The 21,156-nt window shown below is 45.0% G+C and overlaps 1 protein-coding gene across 5 annotated transcripts; it reads left to right on the forward strand.

Moving 5' to 3' along the window:
• Positions 1 to 5,462: 5,462 nt before the first annotated feature.
• LOC111248680 (uncharacterized) lies at positions 5,463 to 19,698 on the forward strand. 5 transcript variants are annotated; one of them, XR_015326676.1, is made up of 4 exons: positions 5,463 to 5,662; positions 18,170 to 18,336; positions 19,208 to 19,455; positions 19,607 to 19,698. XR_015326676.1 is itself a non-coding variant. In XM_086987485.1 (4 exons), exons 1-3 carry the CDS (start codon positions 6,138 to 6,140, stop codon positions 19,339 to 19,341), a joined length of 405 nt encoding a protein of 134 aa, XP_086843611.1. In that variant the 5' UTR covers positions 5,978 to 6,137; the 3' UTR covers positions 19,342 to 19,455; positions 19,607 to 19,698. The 5 variants fall into 5 exon arrangements, 3 of the variants coding, with proteins under 3 accessions (XP_086843611.1, XP_086843613.1, XP_086843612.1); XM_086987485.1 differs by lacking the exon at positions 5,463 to 5,662 and adding an exon at positions 5,978 to 6,241; XM_086987487.1 differs by lacking the exon at positions 5,463 to 5,662 and adding an exon at positions 6,263 to 7,613.
• The last annotated feature ends 1,458 nt before the right edge of the window (positions 19,699 to 21,156 follow it).

The following is a 21,156-nucleotide window of genomic DNA, read 5'->3' on the forward strand; positions in this document are numbered from 1 at the left end:
AACTGGCCTGACAAACTAAAACGGTTTGCCAGTAAGCGTTCGTTTTAGTAAGCGCCGCAGTGATAGACGAAAAATATTCTTGCGCAGAAGACTTCGTGTTCCTTTTTTCAAAAATGATACTATTGTCGTTGCTATCGCTTTGATTGCAACCGTTGTCTCCCTCGCGCGAATATTACTAAGCACTCAGCGACTCAATGCCGCACCGTTTCATTGAAGTTGGCGTTTGCTTGAATCGTTGGTTCATCCAAACAAATGCGACATCAATATCTTCAATAGCAGCAGCAGCAGCAGCAGCAGCAGCGGCAGCAGAAAAAACAACAGTCGAGACACGTCGAGGTGCGCAGGGGGTGCAGTCGACTAGGTGGCTTAGCTGAACGGCCTGTTCCTAACCCAAAAATTGGATTTTACTTAATATAATTCGTCAGCGAAGATTGATTTACCAGTAAGTCATGCTTTCGGACGGAAACGTCGCAACAACAATAACAATAGCAACGATATCAGCAATAAGGGCGCGGTAGAATCCCTTCATCCACCCCCACTTTCCTGTGTTCTGCCTTCTTCCCCGACAGCTGTCGCTATTCCACCTGATGATGGCAATGGCAGAGCGTTGTTTTTATGTGTCGCAGATAGGCCGGCCAGTCGACTGCTGCTGCTGCTGCCTGCCTGCCTGCCTGCCAGCGTCAGCCATGCTTACCGACTGACTAGCTCAGGGCAGGTTGATTTGGCGACTTGCGATTGTGATTATGACGAGGACGACCACGACGATGGTGAAACGTAGAAAGAAAACGACCACAGTGGTTCGGAAATGGCGGATAATCAGAAGGGCTAATTCTGCTATTAGCAGCAGAACATGCCCCGCAGCTGTTTCCCTACCTGGCTAGCCGTCTCAGACAACACTGTTTCTAACGAGCCGAATCCTGCTAGAACAAAAGCGCAAGTGGGGGCCGTTGGGTGGCACAACCACTGAACGACGAGTGACAAGCTGGTACGACGACAAAGCGGGAAAATAAAGGGGAACGGTCGCAACGATGAACTTAGCCATTTCTACGGACGATGGAATCAACGCCGAAGTGATTGAAATTTGAAACAACTACTGACGCCGTAAGTGTTGTACATCTAACGATGGTCGTGATGATGCGGCTTTAAAGCGCAAAAAAGCTGGCTGAGGCACGTGGAGAGCATTCTCGTGCTGTTCACTATTAAAAGTTAGCCTAAAACGCTGTCTTCCTCTGTCGAGGCGTCGGTTAGAACCTGAACAGCTACCGATTAGGTATCGCAATTAGTATTGGCTAACTAGCGATCAACTTCTGCCTGACCCAGCGTGGATCTCGATGGATGTGTACGTGTTTGTTGATCGCCAGTATCAATTATGGTTGTCACCGTTGTGCATCGCTTTAGCAGTACCATTTAATACGACGATACTACAATTTCTACGACTGATGTAGAAACAGCAACATCCTTTATGGTGGCTAGAAGCTGAAGTCGCATTCGCCGTCATGGCTGCTAATAGTAGCTCTGTTCGATGGACAGGGCTGGCGTGTCCTCAGCCGTGGCAAGGACGCGAAAGAAATCCAATAAGGACTCAGTTCAGATCACGAATGTACACTAGTTGAGTGGCTAAGCACCAAGAGCTGTTACAGAACGCTTTATGGATGACGCTTCTGACTTGCGCAAGGCAATAAGGACATGCGATTATTGGTTAAGTAATTGAGGTTTTCCGTCGAACAGCGGAGTTTCACTTCGACGTCAACCAGATCAACGATGCGCGTCAATGACAGTGGGCTTTATCGGCGGTGTGGCCGTTTTTCGATGGGACAGAAAAGAGCCGGCGGCCGAGAGAAACAAAGTTAGTACCCACTTTAAACGCTAAGGGGAGCAACAATAGCAGCCATTGGAAGAGGGGGATTACGATGCACTTGCATTGTACATGTTTACTAACCGGCTGGCGTTACGGATAAACATAATGGAATCAAGGCAGCAAAGTAGCCGTAGGTAACGCACGCACTTTGTAGAGGAGCTCACTTCAGCAGAAGATCCGATGAAAACGGTTTCGCCAACGGTTAGGTCCACAACTTCTATAGCGTAAGCAAAAGCAAGCCTGCAAAAAAGCCAGCAGCCATAGAAAAGTGTGAGTCCATGGAAAGCGGTGACCGACTGGTTGCCAAACACGCAGCACTCGAAATAAAGCAACAAAAGTGATGCTCGAATGCACGCACTCATCTGGCGCGTTTACTTGTAGCTCCTGATCTTTGATACGAGGCTCGGAGTCGCCTATAGAAATAGCGGCTGGTTTGGTTAACGTTCAGACCAGAACGGAGCGGAAGAGTGCGCCCAAAGCGTCTTATTCTGTCAAAAGCCACCTCGCCCAGTAGCGACTGATGATGACCATTAAAGTTTCTTTCATTTGCTATTGCTGAAGTTATCGGAAGTTCACTGCGTTGGCCGTGCAGTCGACGAGTGTAGTTATCTGAGCTGTTATACATGCCTGGTCGACACCGATGGCCGTCGACTGCATCGCGTGCCGATTTCCTTAGAGCCGGTAAAAAAAGTGCAAGCAGGCCTAGCAAGCTGGGTTGCTAGGTTTACGTTGTTTATGTAGAGCGGTCGAGTCCGTTTACACACTGTTGCTTTGCTCAGCTTGTACAGGTACATGTCATCGGCCCCTTTATTGTAATGAGACAAACCGCTCCGGTCATCATCACCCGTTGTCAGTATTCAACGGGAAATAGGGCTTTCCACTCGAAAGGTTCCAAAGAAAAGAGACCACAGCCGCTATGGCTAGCGTGTGTGTGTTGTTGACCTATTGGATTTGCATTAAGCAGTCCCGCGACAATCTCATCCCATTGCTAGCTGGCATATTATTAACGTGTGAAAGATATTCTCCGCATATATAACATTGCCTATCCGTCCCTTTGCGTCCGATGTTCACTGGGTACAAAAGCCTAAAGTTTTAAGTTTAAACCAAAGTTTTTTACTCTCTTTCCTGGTTCTCTACAGCTGCTGATAACTGAACTGTAACTGCAAGCTTCATTGCACCACGGACTGCTGTAGTTACTTCGATGCGATTAGGACAGGGAACTTTTACGGACGTAACGTGAAATAAGCTTAAACTCATCGGGACAAAGCTATGAGTAGATATGACGGACTGTTTGACTCACGTATAGGAAACCGTCTCTGAAGTTGAACTGAAGGAATCTATAGGCGATGGCACATCATAGGTAACCTGTGCTACTACTTATTGTTCGCATTGTTCTGTAACAGTCAACATCTATAAATAAGCTTCATTTTAATAGCTTTTTCAGCTCATCTTAGTTCCTCTATAACTTTACTAGAAATATTACGACCTTTTATTGCCTTTAAGAATGACTATGGGGAGTGAGGTAGTTCTTACTGGGTATTTTATCGCGTCCTGTTCTTCAGCAAATTCTAATTTGCAGTGTGACGTTCTGCGTTTAGTAAAACAGCTGTTATTTTACTCTATGAGGCCTCCTTAAGCGTCGTTTTTATCCAGTTTGCAGATTTTTCCAGCAATTCGGACAGGTTGCTTCATATTGGACCATTCCGCGTATTCAGCCTCTAGTCTCCTTAGTACATGTACACACTTTCAGATCTGTGCATGCACCGATTCTTCTTCGCGGAAATTTGAGCGAAAACCTGGAAGTGGCTGCTGGTCCGCAGGATAGTGCGCTATCCTCTTTGTCGGAAACGTTAGAAGACTTCGCACTCTACAGGGGCAAGAGGATGTTCTGCTTGAAAACGAGCTAGAAAAATTCATTTTCACGCAAAACTTCTCTGGCAAAAACCTAACAACAGCGGGAAAGATAAGTTTATTGCCGACCTATTGGAGGTGACTGCTGAAGAAAATGCCGGTCGCGACCGCGAGTTTGTGCCCGCCTGTCCTCCCCTGTTTGCGAGCGGTCGATTGGTAATGATACTTCCTTTGGCTCATCATCGTTGCCGCTACCACCTGCTTGAACACTGATGCCAATGCCCGCCCAATAAACCCAGTCCGAGTACCGACTAGGCCCAATAGGACTGGCAGCTGCAGAGAAAATGCGAGCATGGCCTTGTGGGCTTTTTGAAAAAGAACGCAGTAGACAACACTGCCCAAAGAGTTCTCGAGGAGTGGCTAAGGCAGTGGCAAAGGAAGCATCAGCATCTTGGGAAACAGCAATAACCATTCGGCTAAAAAAGCCAAGAAGGCAATGGCTTTTTTAGCCTCTTTCGGCTCTCCCCTACCCTATCCCGTTCTGGTCGACGCTCCGTCCGTGTTGCTTTCCACCATTTTGCACGCTGTTTCGCTTACCACTTGTTTTGTGGAGCAGAAACTGCGAATGAAATCAGCAGCCAGCGAAGCGCTCCTGAAGCGCTCACCTTTAATATGCTAGAATCGTTGCCATTGCCGCCGCAGCCACCGCCGCAGCCGTTGCAGAAAAAACAACGCAATACAGTGTTCTTTAAGATGTATAACAGGTGTCGGTACTTTAAAAAAACTACCAGTAGCTGCAGAGTGAGTCAGCATCAGCAGCAATGGTCATGGCAGTTGCCCCTTGATTCTATCGGATAGATCTCTGCTGTCCAGCTCCGCAGTCTGTGGCAGTTCGTTTCGTCGTTTTGTTGTGTTACTTAGCAGGGGGATCCGGGAGGCAACGATCTGCTGGCCGGTTACTCGGATGTCGGCGGAGGGGTCGACAGATGTTGAATATGCCAGAATCGCCACTGACGTTGCCAACTAACTGGGGACTGTAGTGTCTTTCCGGATGTTTCCCTCAAGCTATTATACACAGCTGCACTTAGTTGGCGTGGTTTCCTGACTACTACCATTGGCAGTAAGCGTGCTCCATATGACTGGTATTTTGTTTCATACCGCCGAATAGAGTATACACCCAGAACCACTAAGCTCGCAGGGAAGACAAGTAATCTAGCGGGCTACATTAGCATCTTCGCGGCTGTTGCCACCGCCACCGCCACCGCCACCGCTGCTGCTGCTTCTGTTTGTAGCTGCTATTTTTGCCGCTGTTCCTGTCACAAGCAACGCGCTCATCGGCCGTCGTGGTAGTGTTCCGCAGCGGCTAACGCTGATGAAGTGTCCAAAACAGACGACATCTACAGCTGGCCATCGCTAAAGGTGAGGTCCGACAAGTGGAGGATATACGACAAGTGCCATTCTCAATAAAAGCGGCCGCCGCAACAACAACGACGACGATAGCCGCAGCAATATAAACAACAAGCAACAATAAGTAGTTGACCGTGATCAGCCAAGAAGAAACTGGGGAACAGTTGAACAGCCACCGGCACGGGGAGGCCAAGATAGGCCTCATCAACAACAACGACCCGGCAGCAGCGACAGCCCGAGTGACTTCTCCTGATGCTGCCGTAATGTTTATGTTGAGAGAGCCTTTAGTGCCTGTAGCGGAGTTGTCAGCCAGCCATTGAGCATCGACTTACGTAGTAAAGTAAGCCCGAACTAAGTACTGCGCTATCGCTTCTCACAGGCAATGCCTGTTTGTGCAAAACAGACATAGAACAAACTCGTTTGAGCGATGCATACATATCGACAACGATCGCCGTCGAACAGTAAATGGCGGCGAACGACAGGAACAAAATGGCGATTCCGGTGCTCATTGAATAGCGCCCTTCCACCTCCCGTCGTTAAGCTCAGGTGACCATTTATGTATGTGAGTTGTTTTTTTGTGGACGATTGATGCGTTACATTGTATCGTCGTCGTCGTCGCTGCTACTGCACTCGGGAAGATCATCCTATTTTGGTCACAATCGATGTGTTCAGGAGAAGCAAGAGGTGGCCAATCGGCGGTGCTTGTCTCATTAAAAGTGTTTCACGTGGGTCATACTTTGTTTCCTTGGCGGACATGCTACGACATGGACCTTGTTCCATCGCTCACTCGCGCGCGCTAAGCTAATGCGGGTATACACCAACACAGTATGCACTAACAAAGCAGAACTCCAACAAGCTAAGTCGACAGGTGTATCGTGGTAGCAAAAAATTGCCCTAGCAACAATCGCTGCTCCGAGACAGCCGCTGAAAAAAGCCGAAGACTTGAGAGTTCCATTGAGTGTTTTTTTTGTTTGCTGTAGATAACAACTTCGCCGTTTTCGACGTTCTTGTTTTATCATTAATGACGTTGACGCTGAAATCGATATCGCTCACGAAATATGTGACAAATACAGGTAGTGCAATACCTTCGAGATATCGTCATGCAGCATCCGCGCGGGGAAATAAGTACGTTTCTCTTGGTCGTCCTTTAACACGCGGAACGCCTTGCCATTTCCGGCTTCCGATTACAGGTGGACACTAATGTAGAAGGTGTTAGGTACGCGCGCTCAGCCTCGTACCAATGCAACCTTAAACTTTCGCGCCCTTCGACCATTGTTGATCTAGTTTTTTTTTATAACTCTTCTCTATGGAGATACTGTCCTAATTGATCGAATAACCTCCATAAAGACCTTTTCACGCGGATGTTCAGATTCGAACGTGAGCCTCATCTAAAACTGGCTTGTAAAACCAGCCTCGTGACCGCTTTAGCCTTCGCCGATGCATCAAAATAAATGATTATTAAAACAGCATTAACTACATACTAACGAGACAACTTCGTTTGTCCAGTCACGTAAAACAGGCACCGCTTCAAATTAAGAAATAATGCAACGGCGACAGCCCCTGTTGCCACCTGCGGTCTGCCGCCCTTTTCTGTATGACCAAAGATATCGGTAACAAGGTAAAATTAATATCAAATTTCGGACAACTGACGCTAAAAAAGAGAAAAAAGTACCCCGCCTGTTTCAACGCAGGCCCATGATAAACACTGTTATGCTACACGGGTGGACAGCTCACGCCCTGCTACTTTACTACCAATGGCGGATTATAGTATGGAAAGAAGCGTTACGGTTGGCTACCTTAGTTATCATAGTTTACTTCTAGTCTATGCTAGAGTTCCCCAAAATAGAGAAGGCATATAGTCCGCCTCGTCGACAGAATAAGCTTCCTATTTCTAACCGAATCATTCTTCTTAACTGAAAGATTACGTATAATAACACTGATGCAGCTGGGCGAGCAATAAGCGGCCGCAGTGACTGTCTTGGTTATCACAACGATCCGACTTCAACAGCAACAGCGATAGTTAGCCGTTGAATTGTGGAGTTTTGCCTGATTTTTTCATAGCATAGATAACCTGGTTCCAGCCAGCTGAGCAGGTTCTCGTCGTTCTCCGTCCGTTTGCTTGTCGACGGTCTGACAGACCAGACCCTTGCCGCGGCCGACGCCCCTCTGACCACCCACTACCCATTCGGTAAATTGCAATCTGTGGACGGATATATACATACAACGTCGTTCAAGTTACCTCGCTTTTGCTTGACGAAGTACATACACGCACCGAGCATAAGCTAGGCCACACTTCTACTGACCTGTTTAGTTGATAACCCAGCGGATAATTGACCAACGCGGACCAACTAACTGGACGCGGCACGTTACATTTGAACAACCCATGGCTGATCCTGCTCCGATTGGTCCGATCTACCCACGCTTTCGTCCGTGGGATCCGTGACTAGCCACGTACTGAACATTCAGCCTTGGTTACCACGGTACCACATATGAATAGGTGAGACGATGGTTCAAGTAGCTGCTAGGGCTGCTGCAGCATGTTATTGTACCCATGCGACAATAACCGCCCGACCGAGCCTTGAACTGAGTGCAGGGGTCAAACCTAGACCCTCTACCAGTAGCGCCGGTTGTTGGGCGCAGCGGAACACGCGTTGTAAGGAGAAGGCAGCAAGCTGAGTGGCCAGGGCTGAGCTGTCAGACGAACACGCAACTGGCCGCCATGAACGAATGCTTACTGTTTTACCAAGCTGATAGTGCCGCGTCTACTCCAATTGTGTTTCTTGAGGAGGGGGAGAGGTTGCTACTTTCAGGATTTGAGGAGGCTGGAAGGGGGCATAAGCGCGCCTGCCAACTGCCACTAGTGCTGCTGCTGCTGCTGCTACTACTACTTACTAACTATTACTAACTGCTACGAACTACTACTAACTACCACTAACTACCACTAACTACTACTAACTACTACTACTAACTACTACTACTACTAACTACTACTACTACTAACTACTACTACTACTACTAACTACTACTACTACTAACTACTACTACTACTAACTACTACTACTACTACTAACTACTACTACTACTAACTACTACTGCTACTACGCGTATCTAACGAACCACGTAAGCGAACGAATAGGTGAAGCTGACACAGCGCGAGCTTATAACCACATCGGGTTGCGCAGCGTTGAGGGTTTGCCACGGCTGTTGCCAATGACGATGTTGCTGCTGCTGCTCCTGCTACTATGATTATTATGACTACTACCAGTAATAGTCGTAATATCTGCCGACTCTTCTTGAATGCTCAGACGAACTCGGACACGGTCAGCCAGGGTCAGCTCACAGAGTCGAGGATACAAACTATTACGACAAATTGTGTACAGCGGCACTCACCGGTAAGAATGCGTGATGATTATCAGGCGATCTCTGCGATGCCGTGCGAAAGCGATGGTGATGTGAAACGAGGTAATGCCCAAACTGGCGGCGGGTGGACGCGTCTCACGAGGGTCTGCAGCTCGTGCAGGTAGTTGCGGGCTCGAACTGTTCTATAGGGCACGATCTGGCAGAGGTAAGCGAAGCCCTTCTAGTTCGTTACTTGCAAGGACACTTGCTATTGCAGAGCAATCGTATACAGTTAGTACGCCCTGGAAAGAGCCGCTCATACCTACAGAAAACGTCGAAAAAATCATTTGCTGCGACAGTTTTTAACGTGTTAAATTAGATGTTTCCGTGGATACGCGAAATTTTGCGACCGCCATGAGCGTAATGATGTATTTGTGCGTTATCACTTCTGCTTGTTTCCCTTCCAATCAGGTTTTTTTTGGGGTTATTTACAAAATTGGCCAGTCATCGTTTCTGGGTTCTATACGTTCCGTCCGCTGAAGCGAATAGAACCTTGCCGACCGTCTCCCATTGTGAAGTATAAGTGTTTGTTTTTACTCTTTATTTCTGTTCATCTTTTCTTTAGTTATACCTTTAGGAGTGTTGTGATGTTTGTTATGAAATGTATTATGCAACTACGTCTAAACTGATAACTCCCAAAGTTAGAGAGGGGTAAAGGAACTGGTTACGGCTGTTTATTTCTGCAACGTTTGACCATGAGAAGCTACCATTAGAGTCTAACACGGGCCTACCAATATGATCATACATATGATAGTGTTAAGATGTGAAAAAAATACCAATAGACTTCTAATCAATAGACCAATCTTACCCAAATCCTGCGTTCTGCGCGTAACATATAAGTTAGATCATTTCAATTCTCGGTTTTGGTACTTGCATAGGATACTTAATTATGAGGAAGAGAAGAATGAGCTATCGGCTCATACGATTTGTTCACGGTGTAAATTTCATTAGAAGGTGGAGCTTCCATTTGATGGAGCGCCTTAATTGTGCATTACTATGATAGTGAAAGATATAGGTCACAGAATACCTAGCTCGGAGTGGTTGTCTGTCGAACGACTGCACACAAAAACAACCAAGCGCCGTAGAAGTCTGCGTACCATAGGCAGTAGTTACACGTTTGTTCAAGGGAGACAAGAACAAATGCACGATGCAATAGTGGCAAGCAGTGAAACCTTGACTCTTCCCATGATGCTGCGGTAATAACGCGTTTGTCTACAAAACGTACGGACACGTGAGGTGGTATAAGTTCGAAAAGTTAGTTCGAACAGCATAGCTAGGAGCCACTCATCTAGGGCAACGGTTGTAGTACCGAACGCAAGGCTAGAAGCGTTGATAGGTCAGTGTGCATCATTCATTTAAAGACGTGCCGTATTCTCAGATGTCTTGACAGGAAATCCTTTGTGCCTAGTTCTAAATAGACGATAAACGTGACTATTTATTGCCGCATCCTGAAGCGGCACTTCCACCGTCCCTTATTAGAAAAGCCTAATTTGGACACAATCTTACGCAACTGCAAGATACTCTTTTTTCCTCTAATATTCCTGATTTAACAACCCATTGCCCTAAATTGACGTCGCTTTGTCATGGTTACGCGCTCGTATAAGCGCGTATCACCTGATACAAGCAGAAACCAATTAGAAAACGACACCATGAACCTTGTTTCACGTCCCTTGTCTTTGTTCCATATAAACCGAAAACGTTTTTACGAGGGCACATGTGAATTACTATTCGTTCACCCTGAGGGCAGGATTCTGAGCTGCGCGTGACGTATATCGCTGGATAGTCCCTTCAGGTTATACCTATACCCCTTTTCATATCACATAGATAGCTGACCGAGATCTCGGTTGCATCGCTGAATGTTTCATAGCACATTGCACTGCCGTCAGGCATTCGCATGGATAGCGCGTTTCCTTACGACACAGCTGGGGACACAAAGGGATGGGGGTGGTTACATCATCGCGCTGCCGCCCTCAAAAAACTGTGGCAGACCATGGTGACAAAAGCAGGCCTGTCATGTCCCTGTGTACATGACCCATACGGGGAGCAATAAACCTTGATCGAGCACAAGATACGAGTCTCGTTATATAATAATATTGCCCCCCGCTGCCTTTTTTCTCTTTCCTTTCGTATTTTATTTCTAGCTTATCGAATTGCCCGTTCTGCCCTAACCAGCCATACTCTCTCATTTCATATACGTAATTTCCTTTGCGCCGCTGTCCAGCCAGCTGCTGCCGCAATCATACGCGGAGACAACACAATGTTATGTTCGTTAGTCGTATACGTGACGATCTGTATTAGCTGGAAGAAATGTAACGTGGTTGTGAGGTGACCTACACATTATAGTGAGTGGCCGGTCCGTTACTTTGTGCCCGGTCAATTGAAGGTTGCAGGTTGCTAATACTGCCCTATTCTTTGCTATTGAGACCTGTTCCTAAATCTCGACGATCTCGAATTCCTCGGGTGGATATTTTGTTCGGCCCTAGCGGTTCACATCATGGGTCAACAACGATAACAGCGACGTCATGCAGGCTTTACAGATATGGGTAGAAAATCTTAAACGAGTTCCGGGGAGGGAACTTGCATCGCCTGCTTCATCCGGTAGGAAAAAGGGGACGAAACTTATAAGTGAAATAAAGGCAAATATCCATCAGGAGCAGAAGTGGCGCCGGCGATACGTTTCTGGTAGTATCACAAGTTCCCGTAAGCATATACTATTGATTTTATCTAATCTTTTATCCCTTTAAGACAGAACCGAAATTTAGCATCAGAGAATGCAAAAAATAAAGTAGCAATATGGATAATAAAAGAGTTCTGCTTACTTTGTTTCACGATGAAGTGTGTGTTTTTATACAACGTTTCCAGATGTCCATATGTTAGCGCATGGTAATTCGCGCTTACATGACACTTTAACATTGATCGGCAGGCAGCAACTCAATCGGGTTGCCATCCGATAGGACTGCTGTCGTTGCGAGATTTACCAGTGAAATTTTATCATAGTTATGTTGACTTTTCCCGTAGTAAGACAACTTTACGTTTAAACAAAACATATGGATATAAGCCTATATAATTACAAATCTTTTGTCATGCTTACTAGTCAGAGTTATCTGAGACGGCTGAAAGATTCTAATCCGAACAGAGGGCATAAAAAAGGGTGGTTCAAGCAAACATGTCCGTAAATGGTAATGCCCGCGCACTATTCCTTTCCGCTTTAATACAACAATTATTCGTCATGTTATTATACACGTTGCATCGATAATAATGAATAGACGTTGCCCCCTCTTGTTCAACTAGCGTCGGAGGGGATTAGTCAGTGTCGCATTGGGCAAAAAGAACAGGCATTGTAAATACTAGAGGAGCACACTCAGGCTATAGCTGAAACCTGGCTCCCAGGTCCAATTTATTATAATAAGATACAGTCCATAGTAGCCGTCCATAGATACCTTATGTTTATGTCATTGGAAACTATGTCGTATTGATCCCTTTTCTATGTCTTCGAATATTAGCGAGTAACTCTACCGTTGTACTTAACTGCGAATGGCAGACACACATGTGGTTAAGCATCGCCGTTCTACTATCGTTTCGCCTGGTAGTATCTATATTTACTTATATACAGAGATTCGATCTATGCAATAAGCCTCGCCCGCCAAGGTGACGCGAGATGTGAAGGCTTTGTGTGGGGCAGGGGAACAATCATACATCATCTGTGAGGCTTAGTTTACCTTTGCTTTTAGGCGGACAGAGCCGCCTCTAACCGATGCCCCGCCGTCACCGGTATTTCATTGCCGTATCGCATTACGTTAAACGATGAAGGGAGTGGAAGTCAGTCGCGCTTCAGAGTATACATTGAGTTCCCAATTGTGCGCCTTCGCTTTCCGGTTTGCGGCACAAAATGCTCCTCGTAACGACTGTAGATAGCTTAATGCGTAGACGAAGGGCAGCAGAAGGATATTGGGAAAGAGACAGAAATGTCTTACACAAACACTGGAACAGCTTCAAAGCGTGGCGTAATCACATTGGTGCTACCCGACGCGTTGGTTGGAACCGACACAAAAGCCAGCGCTGGCAAAAATCCTACGAAATCGAAAATCACATTGTATCGCGGCCTCGATCAGCTGTATATCTCGATCGGCAATCAAGGTCTATAGCGAATATATTTGAAGACATGGATTATCGATTCGTTAGTAGCTGGTGTTACATGCAGCCCAATAAGCAACAAAGTCAAGGTCTATACGTCGAAGGACGAAGGCAAAATGAGGTCGGATCGAACCAGAAATCTCTTCTGCTTCAATATACGAGAACAATATACAGGGCTGTAACGGTCCAGATCTGAAGCTTTGGCTGCCTTTATGTTTCAGATTTCATGTCCGGTATCGTTATTAAATATTTTATCAGACGGCTGGCTCCTAGCACGAAGCAGTCTGTCCATGTTTGGATTCGAACCAAGGGACCAAGCTCCAGTGTACTTTTGGGCCCGCGCTTCACAAGTATCAAACGCCCTAAATGACATTTGGAATAGGTTATCGGCGCGCTTCCTAGCGCTATTCTCCTAAACATACGACGGTTTAATGAAAATAATAAAGTTTTCTCGCAAGGGATCATAGCGTGGCCCTATGAACTCGTTATACTGGACTATTGCCCTGAATCCTACTAAAAGTATCAGAACTATTCGTAATCGGTAGGTCATGAAAAATATAAAGATGGAGTTAACCACTCAGCGACGCTCGGTCGGGTCGCGGTGGGTGTAGATAAATCGGAGCGGCTAATTTTAAAAGCATATAAAGAGGAGGTAAGCGCGGCACGATCCAGCCTGGCCCACCAAGATGGCGCGAGATGGGAAAGCATTGTGGCAACGAATTAGATTCAAAGATGTCTCGTTGTGTTCGTCCTCATTTGATGTTTACGGTGTTAGGCAGTCGTCGTTGTTGGCGACAAAGCGAATCGATCGTGGCTAAAGGGTATCCGCTTATTAGGTCACTTAGAACGATATGTTAGGTCTGTTCATCAATATCATAAAAAATCTAGATTTGCTTGCATTTCATCCGTACATAAACCTAGGTAAACCGACTGCGGCCTGAGTGCCTAGTTCTATTGAGGGCTTGCCTGCTGCAATTGGTTTGCATTGGATATCGTGGGGATAATATGTGATAAACTATTAAAAAAAAAAATAATTACTATTCTACTAGTTTTCTTTCGATTCTAATTTAGCTTTGATTCTTCAAGCTTTATTATATATATTAAATTAAAAGTAAAATTTTATTCGGCAAAAGGTTGTTAGGATGAAGTCAAGCTTTTCCATCACGAATCGAAAGATTAGAATCTAACTTGCAAATAAGTTTCTTTTTTTTGTATTCCTATCTGGGTATAGGTATAACTTAATTAGTCACCCACAATGAACTTTCCTGGTGTCGAATTTGGTTAAGAGGGTAGCCTGCTGCCGGGGTTGCCTTTCGTCAAACGCGCAGAATCGTTTCTACAACAATATCACGCGAATTCGTTCAACAATCCAAGCGCGACCGAGTAGGCAAGGACGTCGTTCGGACCACGATAGCAGAGATGATTTTGTGCTATTTAGGTCGACGATCGAGATATCGATCCTAGCTGCAGGGCAAAACTGGGATATAGGGATGTTCGTCTCAGCTGGCGCGCGCGATACAGAACAACTGTTCAACTTAACTAGGCAAGCCCTCTGCGAAGCTTCTAAGAAACCTAAAGTTCGCGCAACTTGCGCAAAGATAGCTGCTTCATTCGAAGGCACGGAGTTTTTACCCGTCGAACTTCTCGACGCTATAAATATGTATGGGTCTATGTTTCGACTGATTTCTATTTTTTCTTTCCCCTTTTAATCCTCGTAAATTTCGTATTTTTTTTTGACGATAATTAACGAAACTCGTATAGCATGGAGCTATGCAAGCGGCAGAGGTTCGGGGGGGAAACGCTAAAATAACAAAAGTTGTAAAGGATAGAAATAAGCGTCGTGCATGATTGCACTTAAACGCTAATAAGAAAAGGGGCAATTGCTGACTATATAAATTTAACTAAGAGGATTCAAGACATATACGAGAAGATTTGAGCAGTTACACAGAAAGCATTTGCAGTACTCAGCTACAAACGAAACAGTCTGTTATTTGTGCATTGATAGGCACGCGTTTGCTTACTTAGGGAGCACATTGTGCTGTTTAAATAGGTCTATTCCTTTTCGTCTATAAACATTTACGTCGCACAGTGCAACGATGGAATCCTCATCGGATGTTAAGATATCTGCCCCATTTACTTGTATGATCATTGCTTAGATAATTTCCAGAAGCCATGTAACAAGGGGGCGAACGATAGTCATTTGAATAACACGATATGTCGCCCATCGACGCCTATTGATATTTGCAACATCAGAGAAGAGGTCGTTTAAATAAAGGCTATCGCAATAAATACAGCCATCCACTAATCCGAATCATTAAAGGGTGACTGGTTCAGTAGCGTGTATTATGAGCATTTAGACTATAGATTTCATAAGATAGCATTGTAGAAGTTTCGATACGGTCAAGAAGCCATACTAGAACCTTGCACTTTAACTCAAAACGTGAACTAACTCTTACACATATTCCCCCTACGTGGCTTGACTTTAGACTGCACGTATAAAACGTAGATCTATTACGTAGTGAAGAGTGGGTTTACGATTTCGCAAGCTGGTATAAATAATCACAACACTAACCAAAACCATGCGTTCACAGTGTATATATACACGAGCATGCCACTAATGGGACCTTTCCTATATCCAGTATCTACTTATAGCCGATTGTCTCATAGAGAGATTTCTGTCTCTGTCCTATTCAACCCTTGCACGACACAAAACCCGCGTATTTGTAGGTTATTTCCTACTTCAACAGTCACCTATACACATATACACGCACGCAGATACCCATAGAATCCTTCACTCAATCTCTATCTATATGTGTCCATTTAGTGGGTGCGCTCTAACTTCCTGTGAGATTCTAGTACTCACCGTTCAATCGCTGAAGAATCGTTACTGACGTGTGCCTCTCGTACTTGTCGCGTCGTTCGAGGGCATGTGGAAGAGACATGATTAACCTGAAAACCCGCACGTTTTCATTTTCGCTCAACCTAATAGCTGAGTTAGCTCCTGATCACGACGATAGAAAGGCCGCCGGTTCTACGAACTCATAAGACCATCCGCTCGTCGTATTCGTCATCGTGACAAAAATGTCTTCAATAAACACGATGTGGCTTTGGCGCTGGCGGCGTAGCCATTTGGCGGCCACGCTTGACGTCTTCACAGTTCTGTATTCAGAAGGAGGTCATTTCTATATACTTGGTGAGGTGCTACCAGCTGTAGTGCTACAAGTAGCAGCCACAACAGCAGTAGCTGTTTGTGAACGTCACAGTTAGTTGCCATTTGGCTCTACGAAGCCAAATTGTTACCGGTTTGCATTGGTTTTGTCCAGCCTTTGCATCACATCGATTTCGATCGCAGTGAATGCAACGAACGGCCCAATCTACCACTGCGGTGTGCTGTGTCTTTTCCTACAGACTGGCTGTTTTATAGGGTGTGGACGTGAGGCGTCTCCAGGGAGACCGGGTCAACACTCACGAGCTGCGCTGGCTCGCTGCGTGGCTGGCCTGGGAGCTCCTGCCCTCGGCTCTGGCTACGGCCCCGTGCACAGGTCGTGCACCGGAGGCCGGACACAACTCGTGTGCTGCCGGGACACATCAGCAGCAGTAGCAGCATGCGGAGACGGAGAGCGGGAGGCACCTCGAAGCCGCTCACGGGATCTATGTCTGCCAGTACACGCTCTCAATGTTGTGTGTACAATACTGGACGTGTGACGACCGGAGGGGCTGAGTGGACGTGGCTCAGTATGTCTGTGTGTGTAAATGTGGCTGTCGGATCTGAACCCCGGCGTGAGTGAGTGTGGTCTGGGACGCGCTCGTGGTGGGGTTTTAGGCAGTGGCCAGAACAGCAGAAACCGCAACAGAGGCCACGTTGGAGTTCCAGACATGAGCTCGAGGGGCTATAGAGTTCACGAGGTCGGTAAGACAACCGCCAAAGGTGCTGGGTAATGTTGGGGGGACATCACAACAAGGGATTCGTTCTCGTACAACTCAGGTATATGCAGCGTATCCAGAACACCTAATGTAATGGGAGGTGGGGACGAAGAGGAGCTATTGGGCGTGCTAGCTAGGGGCATTCTGTGGCTGTGGACAACCCGAACGGGGTAAACCGCTCGGCCCCTTTTTTCATACCCTCTTGTGCCTACTCGCACGCCGCTATGTGCTCAGATAAGGTGGGCTGATTTTGGGGTTTGTTGTATTACTGCTGTAGTGGGATAGCAGAGACGGTCGGTGAGTGGATGCGTCAGTCAGGAGGTGACTGTCGGTCGCAATAAGACGTGGTTGTAAGAACGAGTGGAGAGTCGGTCAGACAACGCAGAGGCTAGTGAGGATCCCGGTCTGTTAGGTAGAGCCGGTGCGAGACATTTTAGATACGCGAGCCTATCGAAGAATCGGGAGTTAGAAACGCCAACTAGAGGAGACTGATGGGCGGCGACAAGTGAACGCCTATCAGAGTACACTCGCGAAAACCCTGTTATTGATTGCCAGCTCCATTGTTGTCGACATCCCCGATGCGATGGACTGCCGAAATACCGCTAGTAGCGACCGAAAATTATAACAACGGAATATCAAATTCGATGCGTCTGCGTCGTACAAAATGTCGATTCAGGCATGCATTGCACGAAAACGCACGTGTAGTTTGAAATTGGTTAAAGATGAAACAACAATAAGAAGTAAACAACATTAAAGCTTTGTGTTGATTTAAATAAGGGTAGCAATAGAGCCAGCTAAAAAAAAAAAAGTGATGGAAATGTGCAGTTGTTGCTATGTCGCTACGGATGCGATCTTCTATAAAGTTGGCCCATAGCTGTATGTAACCTGTTAATGCAGATTTAGGAGGTGATTAACCCACCTGTATAGTGTGGTATAGTTCTTGATTTACGGTTCGTGTCATCTCACAAAAACGCAAAGTCGTATTATAAGTAGTTAAATGAGAGGATAGACATAGAGTCGCTTAATACAGTTTGCTAGTATAGGTTTCAGCACACTTTTTATAAATTATTCACAAAAACTTGTCACGCCACGAACCCCTTTCTTCAAGGTAAATTCAACCATACGGGTTTTCTAGTAACCCAGCGTCAAGGACAATTGCTGAACGTTACGCGTGTTCGAAATCCAGCTTTATGCCAAACTAACGATATATGATATGCCATAGATGGCGAATTCACTAGCCTGAGTCACCTGGGGATTTTAAAATAAAACCCTACCCGATGTAAAAAAAGACGTGCTTTTTTACTTTTTTTACAGTTAACTTCCATCAGTAGATTATGACGGAGAATGAATCTGCTACAAACCATTTGCTGAAACTTTTAAAATCCGCTATATACGACAGGCTTTCATAGTCAAATATCCATGAAAGGTAGAGACACTATTTATATATATAAAAATATATATTTTATATATAAAAAAACTAGTCAGCTAAGCAATTACACAGCTGTAAGTTGCTAACTAATATCAACAGTAGCTATTAGGGTGCGAGTCATAACACGACAAAAGGTCATCATTGTCAAATGCACTCATGATTTCTAGGTTGAAGAAGATTTGTGAAGACAATCTTCAATACGTTAACTTACTGTTGGATATAGCTGCCATGCACCATATCGTTGTCAACAATCGACAGCGCTTGCCGGATATAATTTCAGCGGTTTGCCGAAGGCTTCTAAAGGCCAGCAATGGAATAATCTACAAATTGACAGGTGAATGTCTGAAGACTGGCTAGTTCATAAGTCTGCTATAACAATCAGCTTTAAAACATAACATAATTGAGAAATCTCAAATTATACTAGCTTGAGATTTGCAAGTAATATATATATATAGACCAACCCTACTTGCTTAGACTTGCTGAGATAGTTATAGAAAATCAAGTTTAAACGAAGAATCTTGCTACGTTTACTTATTCTCTCATAAAGCCTGCCTGGCTTTCGGTAACGCCTTCGGTTACAGTAACTGCTATTCAACGCTTGGCGAAAATGAGTATCTAGATACATATGTGGCCTTGTTTTCCATGCTTTTTTAATAGCGCTTTAAACGATACCTGTAAAAACAAGTCGCTTGGGGGAAATTCCTATGAGGTTTTATGTCGATTTACTGTAAATAGCTGGTGTAGACTTGAAAGGAGATTATTAAGAACCCTCGAACATAGCGGAAGCTCTTGATGCAATGGTGCAAAAGTATATTTGTTTTCAAAAAGCAACAATAATTCGAACAATTAAACAACAAACATATACACTAAGCTAACAAAAAAAAAGGAATACACTATACGGATTGTATGCTTTTTTGTGATGTGATGAAGGACGATTGTCGCATCAAACTTGCTCTCGGAAGACTAAAATGAACTTAGGACCGACTTGAGTTCTATTTAACGGGGCTTAGAGAAGATATCTAGCTTCCTTTTGACCGAACTTTGTCTTAGTAAGGAACTACTATACTGATGATTTATGCTGAATTTAGTAAACAATTGTGGTTCAATGAGATCTATGCAGATGGTATTGTTTTTTGAGTAGACGTTTTTAGGAGACTACATAAGTGGAACGTTAATGTAGTAATGTTAACCGATAATTTTATCAGTTTTCAGGTTAACGTCCGGAATCTCCATCAGCTTCAATAGCACCAAAAGACTGGCCCTCAACACAATGGGACCTTGGACACAATCTAGGATACAGGTTGCATACGACCCTAAGGTTCCCATACGAATACAGTAGGACTGAACCATTGTCATAAGGACTTTCTTCATTGTGATACGATCCGTCTGAAATTTACTACCACCGAAATACTTCCGCTGACTAACAGAATGGCAAATATCATTACCGCCGAAGGTATCTGTGACAGGGCGTTCATACGGAAGTTACCCCTATATTTGTGTTTGTATAAATGGCTCACTCTTTATTAAAACTAATATTTTCCTAGTATATCAAGCGTGCTAACTGCGCACTGACAATCAATCCTAACGGATTCAGTTATTTACAGGGTGAACAAGGCGAAGGCAAGAACGGGCCAAAAAATCAAAGGCTTTTGATCGATCAATACACTTGACGGCTAACAAGCCATTATGCCCGCTACTATAACGTTTTCAATATCCATTCGAAATTATGTTGTCATATGTAGGCGAGAAGCGTAACTATAAAATAATCGTAGATCAGCAGTGTTAGCTGTTCGTTTGCGGAACCTAAAAATCGTCTAGGAATGAAGGTGCACAAACTACCCAAGCCTTACGCTAAGCTCATCTCGTCTTTTGCTCGAGTAGCGCTCAACTGTGATTCACGGGTACGAATTCACGGGGATACGAGACAATTAATATGTTATGACAACTATAAATCACTAAAATGTTCTATCCTTTTCAATTATATTTTCGATGCAGCAGATGCTATCACTAGGCTTCTACGAACAACTTTTTTTTTTCGAAATATTACAACAATTATGCTCATTTATACGGCATCCACAGGTAGATACTGTATGATACACGACTACAGAGAAATCGGCCTAGACATTCATATTCAAAAACGTTGACGCCAGCATTACACCGAAAGGCGATATGGAAAAGAGAGCCAAGCAAAAGTGCCGGATGGGGGGCAAAAGACCCATTTTGCCCACTTTCGGCCCACAACGTACAGCTATTTGCTTTGTATTTGCTGTTGCCGCTGCCTGTCGGAGCTCGGTCTGCATCAGAGTGGCAAATTATTATAAATTGCGTAAAACACTTCGGCTTACCACTTTACCTACCTATTATAATTAGCTAACCGGAGGGAGCGTATTGTGTTGTACCGGCCACCAGAAATTTATAGGGAGTCGAGTGAAGACAAACAGACCTCGCAATCGAATTTTCTTGCAGAGATGCTAGACATTTGCCACTCGTAGGGATGCCTGATCATCTGTTTCCAGTGTACCAGCCTGTTCTGAATGTTTGCACCACAATGAAGTCGTCCGTACCGGGATCCCGTTAAATAATAGAATTGACTTTAGGGCTTTTCACAAGAACGGTTGTTTTAAGTTTAAGTGGTGTACCGGTATCGTGTTCTGCACAGAACACACGCTTCGTTTTAGACGATTTCTTCGCACTTCCCTATGGGGATTTCGAAATCTGCATCGGGGAAAAGTCGACAATTGACTAGTTAGAAACAAGTTAGCGAATAGTAACGCTTAGGTATTATGGGATTGTCTATGCGTCTAGATTGCCAGCCTGCTGGCCGTCCGTCACAACGGATTAATCAGTGGATACTCCTGTGTCCATATTCGTCACCGTATTTCTCTTCGGTTTTATTAGAAGGTCATTGTACGTGATTTCATAAACTTGGCTGTGTTTATAGCCATCTCGAAGGAATGCCACGGTGAATGAAAGACCCTATTTAAAATTGTTTGTCTATGAACAGCGACAAACACTTACGATGCCGGAGTATTTCTGCACGAGCTTCAATAGACGGCTGTATAATCTGAGGCCAATCGTGTTTAAATTACTCGATACCTTTCTAATCCAACGTGCCATTACAAATGAAACGCCTTACACTGTTAGAACATACGAT

This window comes from Varroa destructor, unplaced genomic scaffold (assembly GCF_002443255.2).
Source record: "Varroa destructor unplaced genomic scaffold, Vdes_3.0 BEIS01000004.1, whole genome shotgun sequence".
Taxonomy (NCBI): Eukaryota; Metazoa; Arthropoda; class Arachnida; order Mesostigmata; family Varroidae; genus Varroa; species Varroa destructor.